Source organism: Bubalus bubalis, chromosome 7 (genome assembly GCF_019923935.1).
Source record: "Bubalus bubalis isolate 160015118507 breed Murrah chromosome 7, NDDB_SH_1, whole genome shotgun sequence".
NCBI lineage: Eukaryota > Metazoa > Chordata > Mammalia > Artiodactyla > Bovidae > Bubalus > Bubalus bubalis.
The window spans coordinates 12427200-12444827 of NC_059163.1; the positions used below are offsets into that span (position 1 = coordinate 12427200).

General features: G+C 48.1%; 1 protein-coding gene across 2 annotated transcripts in view; it reads left to right on the forward strand.

Moving 5' to 3' along the window:
* SLC2A9 (solute carrier family 2 member 9) overlaps positions 1 to 17628 on the forward strand; it is a 217918-nt gene that overhangs the window by 9631 nt on the left and 190659 nt on the right. For both annotated transcript variants that reach the window (XM_044945640.1, XM_044945639.1), the window contains one exon: positions 3265 to 3363. In XM_044945640.1, the coding sequence (XP_044801575.1) occupies positions 3265 to 3363 (99 nt within the window). The remainder of the gene's footprint in view (positions 1 to 3264; positions 3364 to 17628) is intronic.

Consider the following 17628-nt stretch of genomic DNA (forward strand, 5'->3'; position numbering starts at 1 on the left):
GCAGCTCCCTGGGCTCCCGCCAGCTTCTTCCGGCATCGTGGCTGTGCTCCAGCAGTGAGGCCACACAGAGAACTGCTCTCATCATGTGCGCGGTGCTCTCGCCTCCCATCGTCTCCACCCCACCTTGGGGTGGGTGGTAAGACCTGGTGGGCATGCAGGGGTGGGGGATCTGGGGGACGGGGCTCTCACCTGTGCTTCTCTGCCCTCCGATGGGTGCAGACAAGGACATAATGGCCAAGGCTAGGAGTGAGAGAAGCCCGGACCCGCACAACCCAGGGATCAAAAGGAACAACATCTGAGCTGAGCCCCAGAGGATGAGTTTAAAGACGAAAGGCGATGGAGGGCGGGCATGGTGTCCAAAAGTGATTCTGTTCCATCAGTGCATCCCATTCAGTTCCCGCTCCTCTTACTGCAGAGAGTACTCTGACCCCACACTTGCCAACATCCATCTCTATGGTCCGTAAATCCTCCTTCTGGCCTCTGTCCAATCACCAGCGTTTACAGAGCACTTTCTCGGCAGGTTTGGGGCCTGGAAGCAAGACCCCCACCCTCTGAAAGTAAGACCCACACCAACTGTCCGGTCTCTGCTATTGATACTCAGGGTACCTACCCCTGGACACCTACTCTAACTTCTTTCTTCTGCAGAATATCCCATGAGGTGGGTCTGTTGCAGGGAAGGGCCAATTCTGACTCCGTTTTGGAACCGTTTCTTTGACTTGCTTTTCATGGCTTTTGTTGTTATGATCATACATAAGGGCCTGCCTCAGACAACCCTGTCCCTCTGCCAGACTGTTCAAGTGCCCTAGTTCAGAACACTGCAGAAAGGAAACAGCTAACACAGCCCCTGCCAGAGGCTTATCATTCTAGGAGATACTTGCAAGATTAATGACCTTTTTACTTTGTTTCCTCACAACTCCCCCACCCCCCATCTCTGTTCTAGAAAAGAACCAGGCATCCAGAGCCTGATAAGATGCTTGTTTTGAGACATTTGTCTGCCATCTTCTCTGTCTGCTTGGACTCCGTCACAGGTCTATTAACATCCCCATTTCACAGATGAGGACTTCGAGTCACAGAGGAGCTATACAATTGGTCTAAGTTTACACAATTGTAACTGGCAGAGATGGGGGTCAGACAAAATTGATAGAAAAGTAAAAATCAGGAGGTGGGACTTTCAGGGCAACTTTCAACGGGTCTTAGATATGAAGGTCTCCAGAAGTGAGGATTTCAGGGGGCACAGAGGCTTCAACCAGGGTGAGAGACCTTGGCACGTAGCTTGGCCAACAGCTATTCTGCACAGCTTGGTCAGAGGGAGCAGAGAGAGAAAAGAGAGTGAACAGCCTTTCAGAACACTGGCTATGTGCACACACCCTCTCAGCGTCCTCAGGCAGCCGCACAGCCACAGCGGTCTATACAGCCCATTTTACAGCTGGGCAAGCTGAGGCCCAGAAAGGTCAAGACCCTGGACAGGTCCCACAGCCGTGGTGGAGCGGTCCGGCACTGGAGCCTGTGCTGGAGGAGGCTGCCAAGGTGGGCCAAGCAGGGAACTGGCTGTCAGAGTCTAGCTTCCTTTTCTGGTCAGTGTTTGATTTATTCCCTTACCTAAACCGTGGACCTCAGCTATTAACATCACGTCTACTGCTGCATCCCTGGAGCTTTGTCAGGGTCTGGCACTTAGAGGACACACATAGACAGACACACACGAAAAATGATGGAGAGAAAGTGCCTTCCGAGTGCACCGGGTCCCCCATCTGACAAGTGGTCCACACTTTCCTGGCCAGGTTAGGATGGCAGCCCCTTCCCACCTCCAGCCCCTGCCTTCCAGCCAGCCTTTGCCAAGGGGCCCAGCTGCTTGTACTCCCAGTCCCGTGGTGGCTGTGGCCATCCACGGATGGGTCCAGTGGGCAGGATTACGTGGAGATAGATGCTTGGTTCTCCAGGCCAAGCCATGTCTCTGTCTGTCTGCAGGTCCTTGTCCTAAGGTGTTCACACCAGCCTGTGGGTGGACAGCGCAGCCTGGAACAGAGTACGCGTGGGTGGGTGTGCCTCCTGGAGCCGTCAGAAGCGTTAGCCACTGAGACGCTGCACCCAGGAGAGGAGGCAGTGGGGGGGAGGCAGTGTGGTGCAGTGGGTGCTACAGCGGGGGCTGGAGCCGGACCACCTGGGTGGGCTCTGGTCTCCATCCCAGACACCACCAGGGACTGCTCCGTGTAGGGTAAGGGAGTTAGAGAAGGCAAGGTTCAGAATAAAGAACCAGACCAGCACTTTACAGGAACAGATCACCTTTAATGAGGTGAGAAGGGGCAGCAGTCAGATTCGTGAGCTGCTACAATGACCCAAGAAAAGAGTAAGTATATACAGATATATATGTGGAAATCTACTGTCTTAAGGGTGCCAGTTTTTCTCCAAGGTTGTTTGGATTCAGTTCAGTTCAGTTCAGTCGCTCAGTCGTGTCCGACTCTTCGTGACCCCATGAATCTCAGCAAGCCAGGCCTCCCTGTCCATCACCAACTCCCGGAATTCACTCGAGTCAGTGATGCCTAGTTATCCCTTAAACGGCTGGGGCAAGGAATTCTGGAGATGGCCAGAGGCTGGGACCGAATCAACCTTAATGTAATTTTTTTTTTTTTTTCCGGGGGAGAGAGTTCTTTGTTTTGCATAGAATGGTGGGGAGGACCCAGAGGGGAGTTTTAACTCTGGGCTATTTTGAGCCAAGTAGCTTTCCTTCACTCCGTGCCTCTGTTTCCTCACCTGTAAAATCAAGATAAAATGTACTGATCCTATGGGAGAATTCCCAGAAAGGGCTGAGAACAGATGTCTGGCCCGTAGGTTTTAGCGAGAACCCAGATGCTGCTGCTGGCAGCTTAGCCTGGCATTGCTTTTTACCTCGGAGATGAGTCAGAGACTGGCCAGATTCTGCTAAAATCACAGGGTTGTAGCTGCTAACAGCACCTGCAAAAGGACGTTAGGTCTGTGTTGCACAGATCTCTTGCAGCGCGACAAAGGATGCAGTCGTGTGGCCGGGAGGGTGCGGGGCGGTAGGTGGGGGGACCGACGGCAAACTGAGCTCCCTGGACTGGCCACGCCCACCTGGACCGGTCCCGGACGGGAGCCCCTCCTGGACAGCTGGCATCCTTACCCTGGGAATCCTCCCCAGGGAAGAGGACAGCCCACCTGCGTCCTGCGGGCCCCTGGCTGTGCCCCCCCCCCCGCCCCCACCCCAACCCCCGAGCGCCAGCTCTGACGTGCTTTGCTCTCCTTTCCCAGGACTGGTCCTGCTCGTTGATCGTGGCATCTCTCGTGGGCGCCTTCGGCTCCTCCTTCCTCTACGGGTACAACCTCTCCGTGGTGAACGCCCCGACTCCGGTGAGTGCCTCGTGGCCGCGAGAGACGCCCGGCAGAGGGCGCTGCAGCCACGCGGAAAACCGGGTGTTAGCACCAAGGCTTGGATGGTACCCCATTCTGCAAACCTTTACGGGCTGGTTCTGTGCCAGACATCGTCTGGACACTGGGGTGAGGGGAGGGATAGAGAAAGGGACAGCAGTCCCTGCGCTCGAGGGAGAGGTAGGAGATACAGAAACAGAGGATGATGGCCCTGCGTGGGATCAGTTCCTTGCTCCTGGGAGAGTGTAGGGAAAGGAGAGGGGTCGCGGAAAGTCCCAGGGTTCAGATCCTAAGGGTCTTATTCCGGGCCAAGGAACACGGAATCTGAAGCTCACGGAGGGATCTTAGGCATAGAAACATTTTCCTGATCTGTTTTTTGTTTTTCTTGCCTGTGTTTATGGCTTTTAATCACAGCTAGAGGTCACTTGGGTAACTGTTGGTTTAAGATGCATCGCTGGCTCTTGTTTTCTTCTGAAATCGGGTCATTAGGTGCGGTTCCCCAGGCCCGCCTAACATCACTCTGCTGGTTTGCACTTGAAAGTTTGATTTGCACCCACCTAGGCTGTTAGGTTTAGGTTCTACCTATTCCTGGAGGTGCTGGCTTCTACTTGACCAATCTCCATCCCTGGGGTAAAATGGATGGGTCAAGGGTGGTGGGACAGGAAGACTTCCTGGAGGAGGTGATATCAGAGCTGCATCTTGACTGTGGAGCAAAGGCACAGAAGCCTGAGATATGAAACATTTGCAGAAATACAGGTCTGATACAGTTGGAGCCCAGGATGTATTTTGGAGAATGTAAGGGCATGAGCTAAAGAGGCAGATAGAGTGGAGGCTATGGACTTCGCTGGGTGTTTGTAAGGCTTCTCCTTGTTTGGGGGCCTAGCATGCTGTGTGCAAAACAGAGGGGGAGGCCGAATCAGTGCATCTCAAAGGGATCCCAGGAGCCCTGACTTTGCAGACATGCCTCAGGGATCCAGCCACCATCTGTGCAGAAAAGCACTATTTTTTCACTCTGCTAACTCGTTTATGTTTGGGGCTCTGTCAGTTCATTTGAAAAATTGATTCTGATACTGAAAATGGTTTGCAAAACCAGGAGGACTAGATGGCTTCTCTGAACACTGGCAGCAATCAATGGCTTTGATTTTGTCATTGTGATGTCATCCTGAGATGGGGGTCTGATTTGTCCATATTTATCTTTAAGAGCATTGGGGATTTGCACTCTTTTATTTACTTGGTCTTCCCAGGTGATGGAGTGGTAAAGAATCCACCTGCCAATGCAGGAGATGCAGGAGACTCGGGTTCTACCCCTGGGTCCGGAAGATCCCCTGGAGAAAGAAATGGCTACCCACTCCAGTATTCTTGCTTGGAAAATTCCATGGAGAGAAGCACCTGGAAGGCTACAGTCCATGGGGCTACAAAGAGTCTGACATGACTAAGCACACAATTTATTTATTTATTTGGCTGTGTTTTGTCTTAGTTTCAGTATACTGTATCTTCCTTGCATGCTGCGGGATCTTTCATTGTGGCACATCGATTCTCTAGTTGTGGCTCACGGGTTTAGTGGCTCCGTGGCATGTGGGATCTTAGTTCCCCAACTAGGGATTGAACCCACATCCCCTGCATTGCAAGGTGGATTCTTTAACCACTGGACCACCAGGCAAGTCTCTGGGAATGTGCACTTTTGCTTCATCTTGATAATCCAGCAGAGCCTCCAGTGGAGGGTAGAGAATCTTTGCACTTATGGCTTATGGGGCAAAGAGACATGTAAAACTTGTAAAACTTTTAAAACTTGAACATGGAATAGAATGATATGAGTGGAAACGTCATAGTTCAAGCAATGACCATGGGGACAGGTAGAAGGAGTAATCATGTTCACGCATTCGAGAAACTGTTTTTAATTAATAAACTTTATGTTTTAGAGCAGTTTTAGGTTAGAGAAAAGCACAGAATTCCCTATAGTCCCTGCCCCCACACATGCAGTCTCAACACTCTGAACATCCTGCACCAGAGCCGTACCTTTGTTATAACTGGTGACCCACATTCACACATCCTTATCAGCCAAAGCCCACAGTTTACATGAAGGTTCACTCTTTGTGTTATACTTTGTACAGATTTGGACACAGGTATAATGACTTGTGGGCCTGCCTGGTGGCTCAGTGGTAAAGAATCCGCCTGCCAATGCAGGAGACAGGGGTTCAATTCCGGGGTCGGGAAGATCCCCTGAGGAGGCAATGACAACCCAGTCCAGTATTCTTGCCTGGAGAATCCCATGGACAGAGGAGCCTGGAGGGCTACAGTCCACGGGGTTGCAAAGAGCTGGACATGACTGAGCGACTAAACAACAACAACAAAAGCAACATGATGACTTTTACCCACCACTTAGTATGTTGCAAATAGTCCCTAAACACCCTCTGTGCTCTGCCTGTGAGTTCCTCCTTCCTGCGCCCTGGCAACCACTGATCTTTTGACTGTCTCCACACAGGCACACCTTGCTTTATTGCCCTTTCTTTTTGCAGGTATTGTATATTTAACAAATTGAAGGTTTGTGTTAACCCTGTGCTGAGCACATCTATGGCACCATTTTTCTAACAACGTTTACTCACGGCTTGTCTCTGTGTTACATTTTGATGATCTCACAGTATTTCAGACTTTTCCATTATTATATTCATATGGCGATCTGTGATTTTTTTTGTTTTTTTTTGGCTGCACTTGCAGCATGCAGGATGTGAGTTCTCTGACTCGGAAGAGAACCCATGCCCCCTGCATTAGGAGCACAAGTCCTAATCACTGGATCACCAGTGGTCCACAGATCAGGACTCTTGTTGATGTTACCGTTGTAACTGCTTTGGGGCTCCACAGTCTGAGCCCATATAAGACACAGAACTTGGTGGGTCAGTGTTGTGTGAGTTCTGACTGTCCACCGACCAGCTGTTCCCCCATCTCATCTCTTTCTCCTTGGGCCTCCCTATTCCCTGAGACCCAACAAGACTGAAATTGAGCCAGTGAATAACCCTACAATGGCCTCTAAGTGTTCAAATGACAGGAGGAGTCATATGTCTCACTCACAAAACTAGAAATTACTAAGCGTACTGAGGAAGGCATGCTGGAAGCTAAGGTAGGCCTGAAGCTAGACCTCTTGCCCCAAACAACTGCCCAAGTTGTGAATGCAGAGGAATCGTTCTTGAAGGAAATTAAAGGTGCTACTCCAGTGAACACATAAATTGACAACAAAACTAAAGCAGCCGTATTGATGATCTAGAGAAGGGTGTAGTGGTCTGAAGGAAGATTCCACCAGACACAACATTCCTTTAACCAAAGCCTAAACCAGAGTCAGTTTCCCAGGTGGCGCTAGTGGTAAAGAACCTGCCTGCCAATACCGGGGATGCAAGAGATACGGCTTTGATCCCTGGGTTGGGAAGATCCCCTGGAGGAGGAAATGGCAACCCACTCCAGTAGAAAATGTGGAAAATCCCACAGACCAAGGAGCCTGGTGGGCTACAGTCTACAGGGTCACAAAGAGTCGGATGTGACTGATCGAGCAGCATGCAGCACGCAATCCAGAGCAAGATCCTGACTCTCCTCAATTCTGTGAAGGCTGAGAGAGGCAAGGAAGCCGCCGAAGAGAAGTTTGAACTGATAGCCAGAGATTGGTTCATGAGGTTTCAGGAAAGACGCCATCCCCTTAACATAAAGTGTGAGGTGAATCAGCAAGTGCTGATGTAGAAGCTGCCGTAAGTTATCCAGAAAATCTAGTTAAGATAATTTATGAAGGTGGCTACACTGAACAACGGACTATCAGTGAAGACGAAACAGCTTTCTATTGGAAGATATCATCTAGGACTTCCGTAGCCCCCGAGGAGAAGTCAGTGCTTGACTTCGGAGCTTCAAAGGACTGGCTGACTCTCTTGTTAGGGTGGTGATCTTAAGCTGTGGATTTTAAGCTGGAGCCGATGCTCATTTACCAAACTGAAAATCCTAGGGCCCTTAAGAATTTTGCTATCATGTCTCTGCCTTTGCTAAACAGAAGAAATGACAAAGTCTGAATGACGGCACATCTGTTTACTGAATATTTTAAGCCCACTGTTGATACCTACTGCTCAGGAAAAAAGATTCTCTTGAAAATGAGATTGCTGACTGACCATGCACCTGGTCACCCAAGAGCTCTGATAGAAACACACGATGAGATTAATATCGTTTTCCTGCCCGCTGATATATCAAGTAGACGAGATCGGGTGCGTGCAGATTGCTATGGCTGTAGACCAATCCTAAAGGAAATCAACCCTAAATATTTGCTGGAAGGACTGTTGCTGAAGCTAAAGTTCCAATACTTTGGCAATCTGATGCGAAAAGCCGATTCATTGAAAAAGTCCCTGATGCTGGGAAAGATTGAAGACAAAAGAAGTGGGTGGCAGAGGATGAGATGGTTAGATAGCATCACAGACTCAATGGACATGAATTTGAGCAAACTCCCAGAGATAGAGAAGGACCAGGAAGCCTGGCGTCTGCAGTCCATGGGGTTGCAAAGAGTCAGACACGACTGAGTGACTGAACAAACAAGAGAGCTTATACAACATCCATCCTACTGCCTGGGGATTAAGGGGATAATTTTGATTTCCAAGTCTTATTTAAGAAATACATTTCCTGGGAAGGCTAGCGGGAAGCAATAGTTAGGGAGTTTTGCTTGGACATGTTTGTGTATGTGCTCAGTCACTCAGTCGTGTCCAGCTCTTTGTGGTTCTGTGCACTATAGCCTGCCAGGCTCCTCTGCCCATGAAATTTTCCAGGCAAGAATACTGGAGTGGGATGCCATTTCCTACTCCAGGAGATTTTCCCAACCCAGCGATTGACCCTGGGTCTCTTGTGTCTCCTGCATTGGCAGGCGGATCCTTTATCACCCATGCCACTTGGAAAGCCCATTATGGACATGCATGCACTGCTATATTTAAAATAGATACCCAACAAGGACCTACTGTATAGCACATGGACCTCTGCTTATTGTTATGTGGCAGCCTGGATGGGAGGACTGTTTGGGGGGAGAATGGATCCGTGTACATGTATGGCTGAGTCCCTTCGCTGTTCACCTGAGACTATCACTACATTGTTAATTGGCTCTGCTGCTGCTGCTGCTGCTGCTAAGTCGAATCAGTCGTGTCCAACTCTGTGCGACCCCATAGACAGCTGCCCACTAGGCTCCCCCATCCCTGGGATTCTCCAGGCAAGAACACTGGAGTGGATTGCCATTTCCTTCTCCAGTGCATGAAAGTGAAAAGTGAAAGTGAAGTCGCTCAGTCGTGTCCGACTCTTAGCGACCCCAAGGACTGCAGCCCACCAGGCTCCTCCATCCATGGGATTTTCCAGGCAAAAGTAGTGGAGTGGGGTGCCATTTCTTTCTCCAGTTAATCGGCTATATCCCAATATGAAAGAAAGTTTAAGATGTTTTTTAAAAATACATTTCATAAGGCTATAGCTGCCATAGATAATTATTCCACTGATGGATCTGAGCAGGGTAAATTGAAAACTTTCCAGAAAGGAGTCACCATTCTAGATGCCATTAAGAACATTGACTCTTTGCAACCCTTTGGACTATACAGTCCATGGAATTCTTCAGGCCAGAATACTGGAGTGGGTAGCTGTTCCCTTCTCTAGGGGATCTTCCCAACCCAGGGATGGAACTCAGGTCAACTGCATTGCATGAGGATTGTTTACCAGCTGAACCACAAGGGAAGCCCTGTGATTTATGGGAAGAGGTCAAAATATTTACATTAACAGGAGTTTGGAAGAAGTTGGTTCCAAACCTTGTGGATGACTTGGAAGGGTTCAAGACTTCCATGGAGGAAGTCACTGCAGATGTGGTGGAAACAGCAAGAGAACTAGAATGAGAAGTGGAGTGCCGAGTCACTTCAGCCATGCCTGACTGTTTGTGACCCCATGGACTATAGCCTGCCAGGCTCCTCTGTCCATGGGCTTCTCCAGGCAAGAATACTGGAGTGGGTTGCCATGCCCTCCTCCAGGGGATCTTCCCGACCCAGAGATGGGACCCTAGTCTCCCGTGTCCCCTGCATTGGCAGGCAGGTTCTTTACCACTAGCACCACCTGGGAAGCCCGGAGCCTGAAGACTGAATTGCTGCCATCTCACCATAAAACTTTCACAAATGAATAGTTGCTTCTCACGGTTGAGCAAAAGTAAGTGGTTTCTTGAGATGGAATCTACTCCTGGTGAAGACACTGTGAAGACTGTATTATATAAATTTAGTTGTTAACGCAACGGCAGGGTTTGAGAGGTTTGACGCCAAAGTTGAAAGAAGTTTTGCTATGGGTAAAATGCTATCAGACAGCTTTTCATGCTATAGAGAAATCATTCACAAAAGGATGAGGCAATCAATGCAATAAATTTCATCAGTCTCTTATTTTAAGAAATTGTTCACAGCCGTCCCAGCCTTCAACAACCACCACCGTGATTGGTCAGCAGCCATCAACATGGAGGCAAGACCCTCCACCAGCAAAAAGACCCCAATTTGCTGAAGACTCAGATGCTAGTTAGCATTTTCTTAGCAGGAAAGTATTTTTTAATTAAGGTATATAAATTGTTTTAAAAGACCATGTTATTACACACTTCAACTATAGTGTAGTGTAAATGTAACTTTTACATGTGCTGGGAAACCAAAAATTCATGTGACTCACTTAATTGTGATATTCACTTGATTGTGAGACTTTGGAACCAAAGTCAAAGTATCTTCAAGGTATGTCAGTAATTTTGTCCTTTCCAGAATGTCACATATTTAGACTCATGCAGTATATTCAGGTTGGCTTATTTTACTTAATAATACACACCAAAGTTTCCTCCATGTCTATTCATGGCTTGAAAGCTCACTTGTTTTTGGCTCCAAATAATATTCCATTGTCTGGATGTTGTTGTTCAATTGCTAAGTCATGTCCGACTCTTTTTGACCCCAGGGATTGCAGCACGCCAGCCTTCCCTGTCCTTCACTATCTCCCAGAGTTGGCCCAAATGCATATCCATTGAGTTGGTGATGCCATCCAACCATCTCATCCTCTGTTGTCCCCTTCTCCTTCTGCCCTCAATCTTTCTCAGCATCAGGGTCTTTTCCAATGAGTAAGCTCTTCCCATCAGGGGGCCAAAGTATTGGAGCTTCAGCTTCAGCATCAGTTCTTTCAATGAATATTCAGGGTTGATTTCCTTGAAGATTAACTGGTTTGATCTTCTTGCAGTCCAAGGGATTCTCAAGAGTCTTCTCCAGCACCACAATTTGAAAGCATAAATTATTTGGTGCTCAGCCTTCTTTATGGTCCAACCCTCACCTCTGTACATGACTACTGGAAAAACCATAGTTTTGACTATACGGACATTTATCAGCAAAGTGATGTCTCTGCTTTTTTTATACACTGGTTAGGTTTGTCATAGCTTTCCTGCCAAGGAGCAAGTGTCTGGAAGTGAGTTGCTATTTCCTCCTCCAGGGGATCTTCCTGACCCAGGGATCGAACCCACGTCTTTTGCATCTCCCGCATTGCAGGCAGATTCTTTCCCTCTGAGTGACAAAGAAAGCTTCTGTGTCTGGATTTACCTTAGTTTATTTAGCCACTCACCTGCTGAAGGACATCTTGATTACATCCAAGCTTTGGCAATTATGAATAAAGCTGCTATAAATATCCATACAATCCAGAAATCATCCTTCTTGGTATTTACCAAAATAAACTGAACACTTATGTTTGCACAAAAGCCTGCATATAAATGCTGGATGTCTCTGTCTGCTGGTTCATTCTTAATTACACAACTGTATATTGTATGTATGGGCTTCTCAGATGGCACGGTGGTAAAGAATCTGGCTATCAATGCGGAGATATCAGGGTTGGGAAGATACCCTGGAGGAGGAAATGGCAACCCACTCCAGTATTCTTGCCTGGAGAATCCCTTGGACAGAGGAGCCTGGCGGGTTACAGCCCATGAGGTCACAAAGAGTCAGATACAACTGAGCACGCAAGCTTGCACATTTTATGTATACAATGGATATCATACAAAGTATATTCTAAGCATTAAAAATACTGGAAAAAAGTTTGTTAAATGAGAGAATGAGAAAGAAAAACTAAATGAGAACTTTTGCTTTGTCAAGGGGGTCTAATTTATTGTCGCCACTCCCAAGCCACATAAACTAGGACTTAGTTGAAACAATGCCAGCTTCCACAAAAGTAACAGTGAGTGGTCTGGCTTTAATAATGAATGAGTCACCTTTCCAGTGATTTCTGAGTTGGTGACATTTGTTCTTTTCTAGGGAGGGGATACAGAAGCTCACACCGCTGGCCTGCCCTAGGGTCAGTATTTAAGCCCAGGGCTTCAGCAGAACAATTAATTTGACTCATCATACATTTCCCAGCAGCAGTGGGGTAGTTTATCATTTGCCTCTCCCCAGTCCTTCCCTAAGGGCAGGTAAACATGCAGTGATAAGGAGTAAAATCATCATCTCTCTCTCCAAGAGCAGAGCCATCCCAGTTAGCGGCAGATGTTAAATGCCGGCCCAGGCAAAGATGCCAATGAGCCAGCAGACGGAGAAGCAGAAGCAAGTTGTGGTCCTTTCCATTAATCCCACCCCAGGCTGCCATTTTAAAGCCGCTGTTCTGGAAGCCCCCTTGCTCTCAGAAAAGCAGGGCACATCATGGGATGCCTCTGTGTGTTCCAAGGTCTTTAACAGGGAAAATTATTAAATAGGAGGGCTGATGAAGGTAGAGCTTGTTACAGACCTCCGGGTGGATCAGGACCAGTGGGGGCAGGGGAGAGGGGGGCTCCACCTCTTGGTGGGAGAAGGCTAAGATTACAGGAGAAACCAGCGCATCTTATCATTTCAGAAACAACTGGCCATTATTTTGATGAGATAGGCATCTGATTAATTTCATCATGGACCAGCATTTCCTCTGATTTGAGAATCTCATTCTTGCTTTCTCCTTTTTTTTCTTTTCCTTTTGTCTCATCCTGTCTCACTAGTTATGCAAGCAAAACAGGCTGCTATTAGCAAAAACAAACAGCACAGCTTTAATGATTCAACCATAAAATTACTGCTCTGATTCCGCTTCTATGAAGCAGGAACTGAATCTCTCATTTGGATATCAACCTTCATGGCAGATATTGTGACATGCGTGCGTGCGTGCTAAGTTGCTTCTTTCATGTCCGACACTTTGCAACCCCATGGACTGTAGCCCACCAGGCTCCCCTGTCCATGGGATTCCTCAGGCAAGAATTCTGGAGTGGGTTGCCATGCCCTCCTCCAGGGGATCTTCCAGACCCAAGGGTGGAACCCACATCTCTTATGTCTTCTGCTTTGGCAGACAGGTTCTTTACCACTAGCGTCACCTGGGAAGCCCTAGATATTGTGACAGTAATCTCATTTTACAAAACAGGGAGCCTGGGGGGCGGGAAGAGAGATGGGGTAACTGACTCAAGGCCACCCAGCCAACGGGGAGTCACAATCTCAGCCCCACCCAAAGGCCACTTTTAAGACTTTGTCTAAATCTCCCTTTTCTTATTTCCCCAGAGATCAGCCACATATGCATTTTATATCCTCTTTGGGAGCTCAGTATTTATTTTGTAAGCATTTTTTCCATGTTACTGAGTACTCCCGTTGCCAGGATTGCTAGCAGCTGTGTATTGCTGCCTCCCATGGCTGCTCCACCTTCCCAAAGTGGGCCTCTTAGATTGCTCTCAATTTTTCTCTTGTACGAGATGCTGCTGCACTGTTTAACCTGGGATCTCTGAGTCATTGTTTGCTTTTAATCAGAGCCGGCAGAACTGCTGGCTGACAGGAGGAGGGTGCCTTTCCAGGCCTGGGGTGTTGATGTCTGAATATTCCACGCTGTGGGTGCCACTCCTGGGGTCCCCAGATTATGGGAGCTCAGATGCCTGCCTCTTTGAGTTAAAATCTTTTCATTTCGTAAAGCTCCTCTGTGGGAAAATGCCTTTGCTAAGCCTAATGGGCAAAGGACCATATTCCCAACTCAGAGCTGCTCTGCTTCGAGGGGTGGGCGCCCTGGCTGCTGTAGCCAGACAGAGGGAACCCAGTGACAGCCAGCCCAGGAAGACAGGGAGTCAGGATGGAGGAGATTGGATGGCATGACTGGTATGAACAAACCCAGGCAGATAAAACTGGAAACATTCTCTTTCTGCCTCACAGGAGAAAAACACTGAGATTTATTGAGCACTAACTCTAGACATCATGCTAGGGACCACTCATCCCCACCCAATCCTTCCTGCAGGATTGTTATGGCTGCAAACCCAGGTTGTTCTACAAATAAGTTATTCTGTAATTGGTGCACAAAACCATCACCCCCCATTTGAGTTGAATCAGGAGGTCCTTTGAGATCCCCTGCTGCCTCAAGACTGATTTTCAGCAGCCATAAGCAATTTGAAGAGTAATGAAAGAACTCACCCTTTTCACTCCAGCCAAACAGAGGGCATACAGAGAGGACTAGGAAATGTTATCTGAGTGAAGGTCTGCGTAAATGCATTGTCCTCCTGCAAACACAGCTGTGTGTGTGTGTGTGTGTGTGTGTGTGTGTGTGTGTGTGTTAGTCACTCATTTGTGTTGGACTTCTTGCAACCCCATGGACTGTAGCCTGCCAGCTCTTCTGTCCATGGGATTTCCCAGGCAAGAATACTGGAGTGGGTAGCCATTCCCTTCTTCAGGGGATCTTCCTGACCCAGGGATCAAACCTGGGTCTCCTGCACTGCAGGCAGATTCTTTACCATCTGAGCCACCAAGGAAGCCCTAAACATAGCTATGCGATCCCTCAAAAGAATGTTCCAGCAGCAGACAGACTCCAGATCAATTTTTTTTTTTAATAAGAAGGATATTTGGAAGCACATATTCTTGTCTCAGCTCCTGCCTTGGGCCACATAGAAAATGAAACTTTCTTTCTTTGTGTTCTATATAATTAGACCCAAGGGTTGGGCCACCTTCCTCATTACAAAGGTAGTTGAGGGAGGAACCCAGAAAACTCTGGAAGCCTTCCTCTCCAATGATCCCTTGCAATTACTGCGTCCTCTATCATCAAGCTCAGTGTTCGTTCTGAAAGCCGGCTGAGTGGGCGAAATATTCTCAGATGTCTAGAAGTACAGAGGCCTCTCCCTCACTCCTCAGTTACTCAGACTCCTCCAGGAGAATCTCACAGTGGGAAGAAAAGAAGACACCCCAGAGCTGCAAACTGAATATTAAGTCAAGAGGGAGCTGGCCGCTTTCCTAAGGACCTAGGAGGTGGGTTGGGGTCCTCAAGCCCACCCTAGTCTTCATCATTTGCTAGAAGGGCCCATAAGACTCACCACGAGGCTTATTCATGATTGATTTATTACAGCAAAAAGATGCAGAGCGAAATCGACCGAGGACTTAGATGCCTGGGGTGAAGTGCAGAGGAGACCAGGGTCGTCTCCTGTGGAGGTGGGCCGGATGCCCTTAATTTCCCCAGCAGCAAGCTATGACACCTCTGTGAGCAGTCTTCCTTCAGGGAAGCTCATCAGAGACTCAGGATTCAGGGTGTTTATCAGGGGTCAGTCACAGAGTCACCTCCTTGAGACACGTACACAATTCCTGACTCCCAGAAAAGAAGCACAGACCACACTGTTGGCACACTCTAAGTCCCAGGAGCCCTTCTTCTCACTCCTGGGAATGGTGTGTTCCCTCCCCAAATCCAAGTTCCCCAAGGCCAGCCCAGGACTCACCTAGCAAGCAGGCCTTTCAGAGGCTAGAAGTCTCAGGCCAGACATGTTCACTTTTTCCGCACAGGTGGCAGAAAATATCCACCTGCCAATGCAGGAGACACAGGAGATGAGAGTTCAACCTCTGGGTTGGGAAGATCTCCCCCTGGAGAAGGAAGTGGCAACCCACTCCAGTATTCTTGCCTGGAAAAATCCCATTGACAGAGGAGCCTAGTGGGCTATAGTCCATGGGGTCACAAAGAATTCCGCACAGATTAGCAACTGAGCACACCCTGTCTTTGGAGAAGGAAATGGCAGCCCACTCCAGTATTCTTGCCTGGAGAATCCCAGGGATGGAGGAGCCTGGTGGGCTGCTGTCCATGGGGTGGCATAGAGTCAGACACGACTGAAGTGATTTAGCAGCAGCAGCAGCAGCGCCCTGTCTTAGTTCTGCTGTTCAGGGGACACTAGGTGGCGCCACTGAGCTGACATAATTCTGTCTTGCGTGGGCTTCCCTTCCAAGAGCCTGGTCTGTAAAGACTTCTGTACTGTTTTCCTCCCGGTGCCGGCGTGTTCAGTAGTGTGGGGCTGTCTCTGCAAATCCCTAAGGAGTTAACTATAATGAATTGCTCTGTGATGCAACGGTGTGTGTACTCTGGCCCATCCACCCATCTATGTATGAGCATTGTTATAGCCCTCCTGAGAAAAATTTGACATGGATTAATGACAACCTCTATGAATCAGGCAGGAACATTAATATTGTAAAACAGGCTACAAGGTAATTTGCCTCCCATTGTCTGGCAATTTCCTGTCGTCCTTTGGAGCTGTTCTATGGCAGTCCCTGCAGCTGGGCATTGCATGGTTCAATTAGTTGCCAAAGCTTGGCCCTTGTGTTGCTGGCTGGGGAGATAGTGGTAAATTATTCATGGCTTTGTAGACCTGAGAAGTAAACAAGTCTAGAACCCTTCTTTCACAAGGCAGAAACAATGATGTCAAAACCCCCCACCCCCCACCAGTCACCCCAGCTTCTGTTTGTGTTGTTGTTTTTTTTTTTTTTGGAATTCTTGTGGATCCAGCACTGTCCTTTATGTTCATCTTCACATTAAATCCTCATGGTAACTCTTTAGGGAAGAAAATGATTTCATAGATGAGGGGCCAAAGGCACAAAGAGGTTGAGCGACTTGCTCAAGATCACCCAGCAGAAAAGTGGCCAAGCTGAGAGCTGGATGAAATGGATTCCAGGACCTTTAACCACTGAGAACCCGGCCCTCAGAGACCGAGCCACTTGCTGGAGGTCACAGAGGACTGAACAGTACAAGTGAGTCCGAACCCATGACTTCTCAGCTCTTTGTTGAGTCTCTGTTCCTTTAACCCTATGACCTTTATTTATTTCTTTGCAGTTTGGGCTCTAGTCAGTGCTGGTCATGATATAAATATTCCTTGGTGAGTTTATAAACTGTTTCTATTAGACTCATCATCTCTTAACAGTTCAGGAGCCTCCTGACTGGTCCAGCTGCCTCCAGGATAAACTTTCTGAGTCCCACACCACACCTACAATGAATGTTCTGCAACACAAGTGAGGATCTCAGTTCCAAGTTCAAATCCTTCAACTGCTCTTCAACATCTGCAGGATGAAGTGTGGACCCCTTGGGCTTGCAGTCAACTTCCGACCACGTCTGCATAGTTCTCCAATCTGTCCCCAGCTGCCGGGCCACCTTCACACTCCACTGACTCATTTACAATGTCTCTATATCATCACCTAGGCCATCAGCTTCTCCACCTTTGAGAACTGCCATCTATAGTCCTCTAACCCCAGCCCCCACTCTCGTTCTTCGTGTCCCTGATCTGAGGGACCTGGCTGAGTGGCTGTAGCCCTTTTCAGCTTCCTGATACCGCAGGTCTTTCCACTCCATGTTGCAAGTGCTTGCTTATTTGGCTCTTATGTCCACAATAGATCTTGAGTTCCTCGAAGGCAGGGACTGCAGAACTTGTCTCTAGAAGACAGAGTGTGAACCTGGGCCCCTAATAGGAGGAAGTAGAAAAGCGAAAAAGCATTAGTCGATCAGACATGTCCGACTCTTTGGGACCCCATGTACCTTAGCCCACAAGGCTCTTCTGTCCATAGTGCTCTCCAGGCAGGAACACTGGAGTGGGTTGCCATTTCCTTCTCCAGGGGATCTTCCCAACCCAGGGATCGAACCCAGGGATCTCCTGCATTGGCAGGCAGGTTCTTTACTGTCTGAGCCATCAGGTAAGAATGTCCTAATAAAAGACACAAGATTGGGTTTGTCAGAAGAAGGTCCAATGGAAAAGTAAAAGGTGGACTCAGTGAATGAGATGGCCTGAAATGAGCCTAGAGATTAGCTAATATGGCAATCTTAAAACTATATTTTCTTGCAGATTACTTCTTTCAAATAGAGTCTTATGAGTTCCCCAAAACATAAAAGGAAATCTCTATTCAAAGGCCCATATTGCCACACCTAGCTACCCTTCATGATTTTGCCTAAATCGTCCCTTTCTTTCTTTCTTCATACTGTTCATGGGATTCTCAA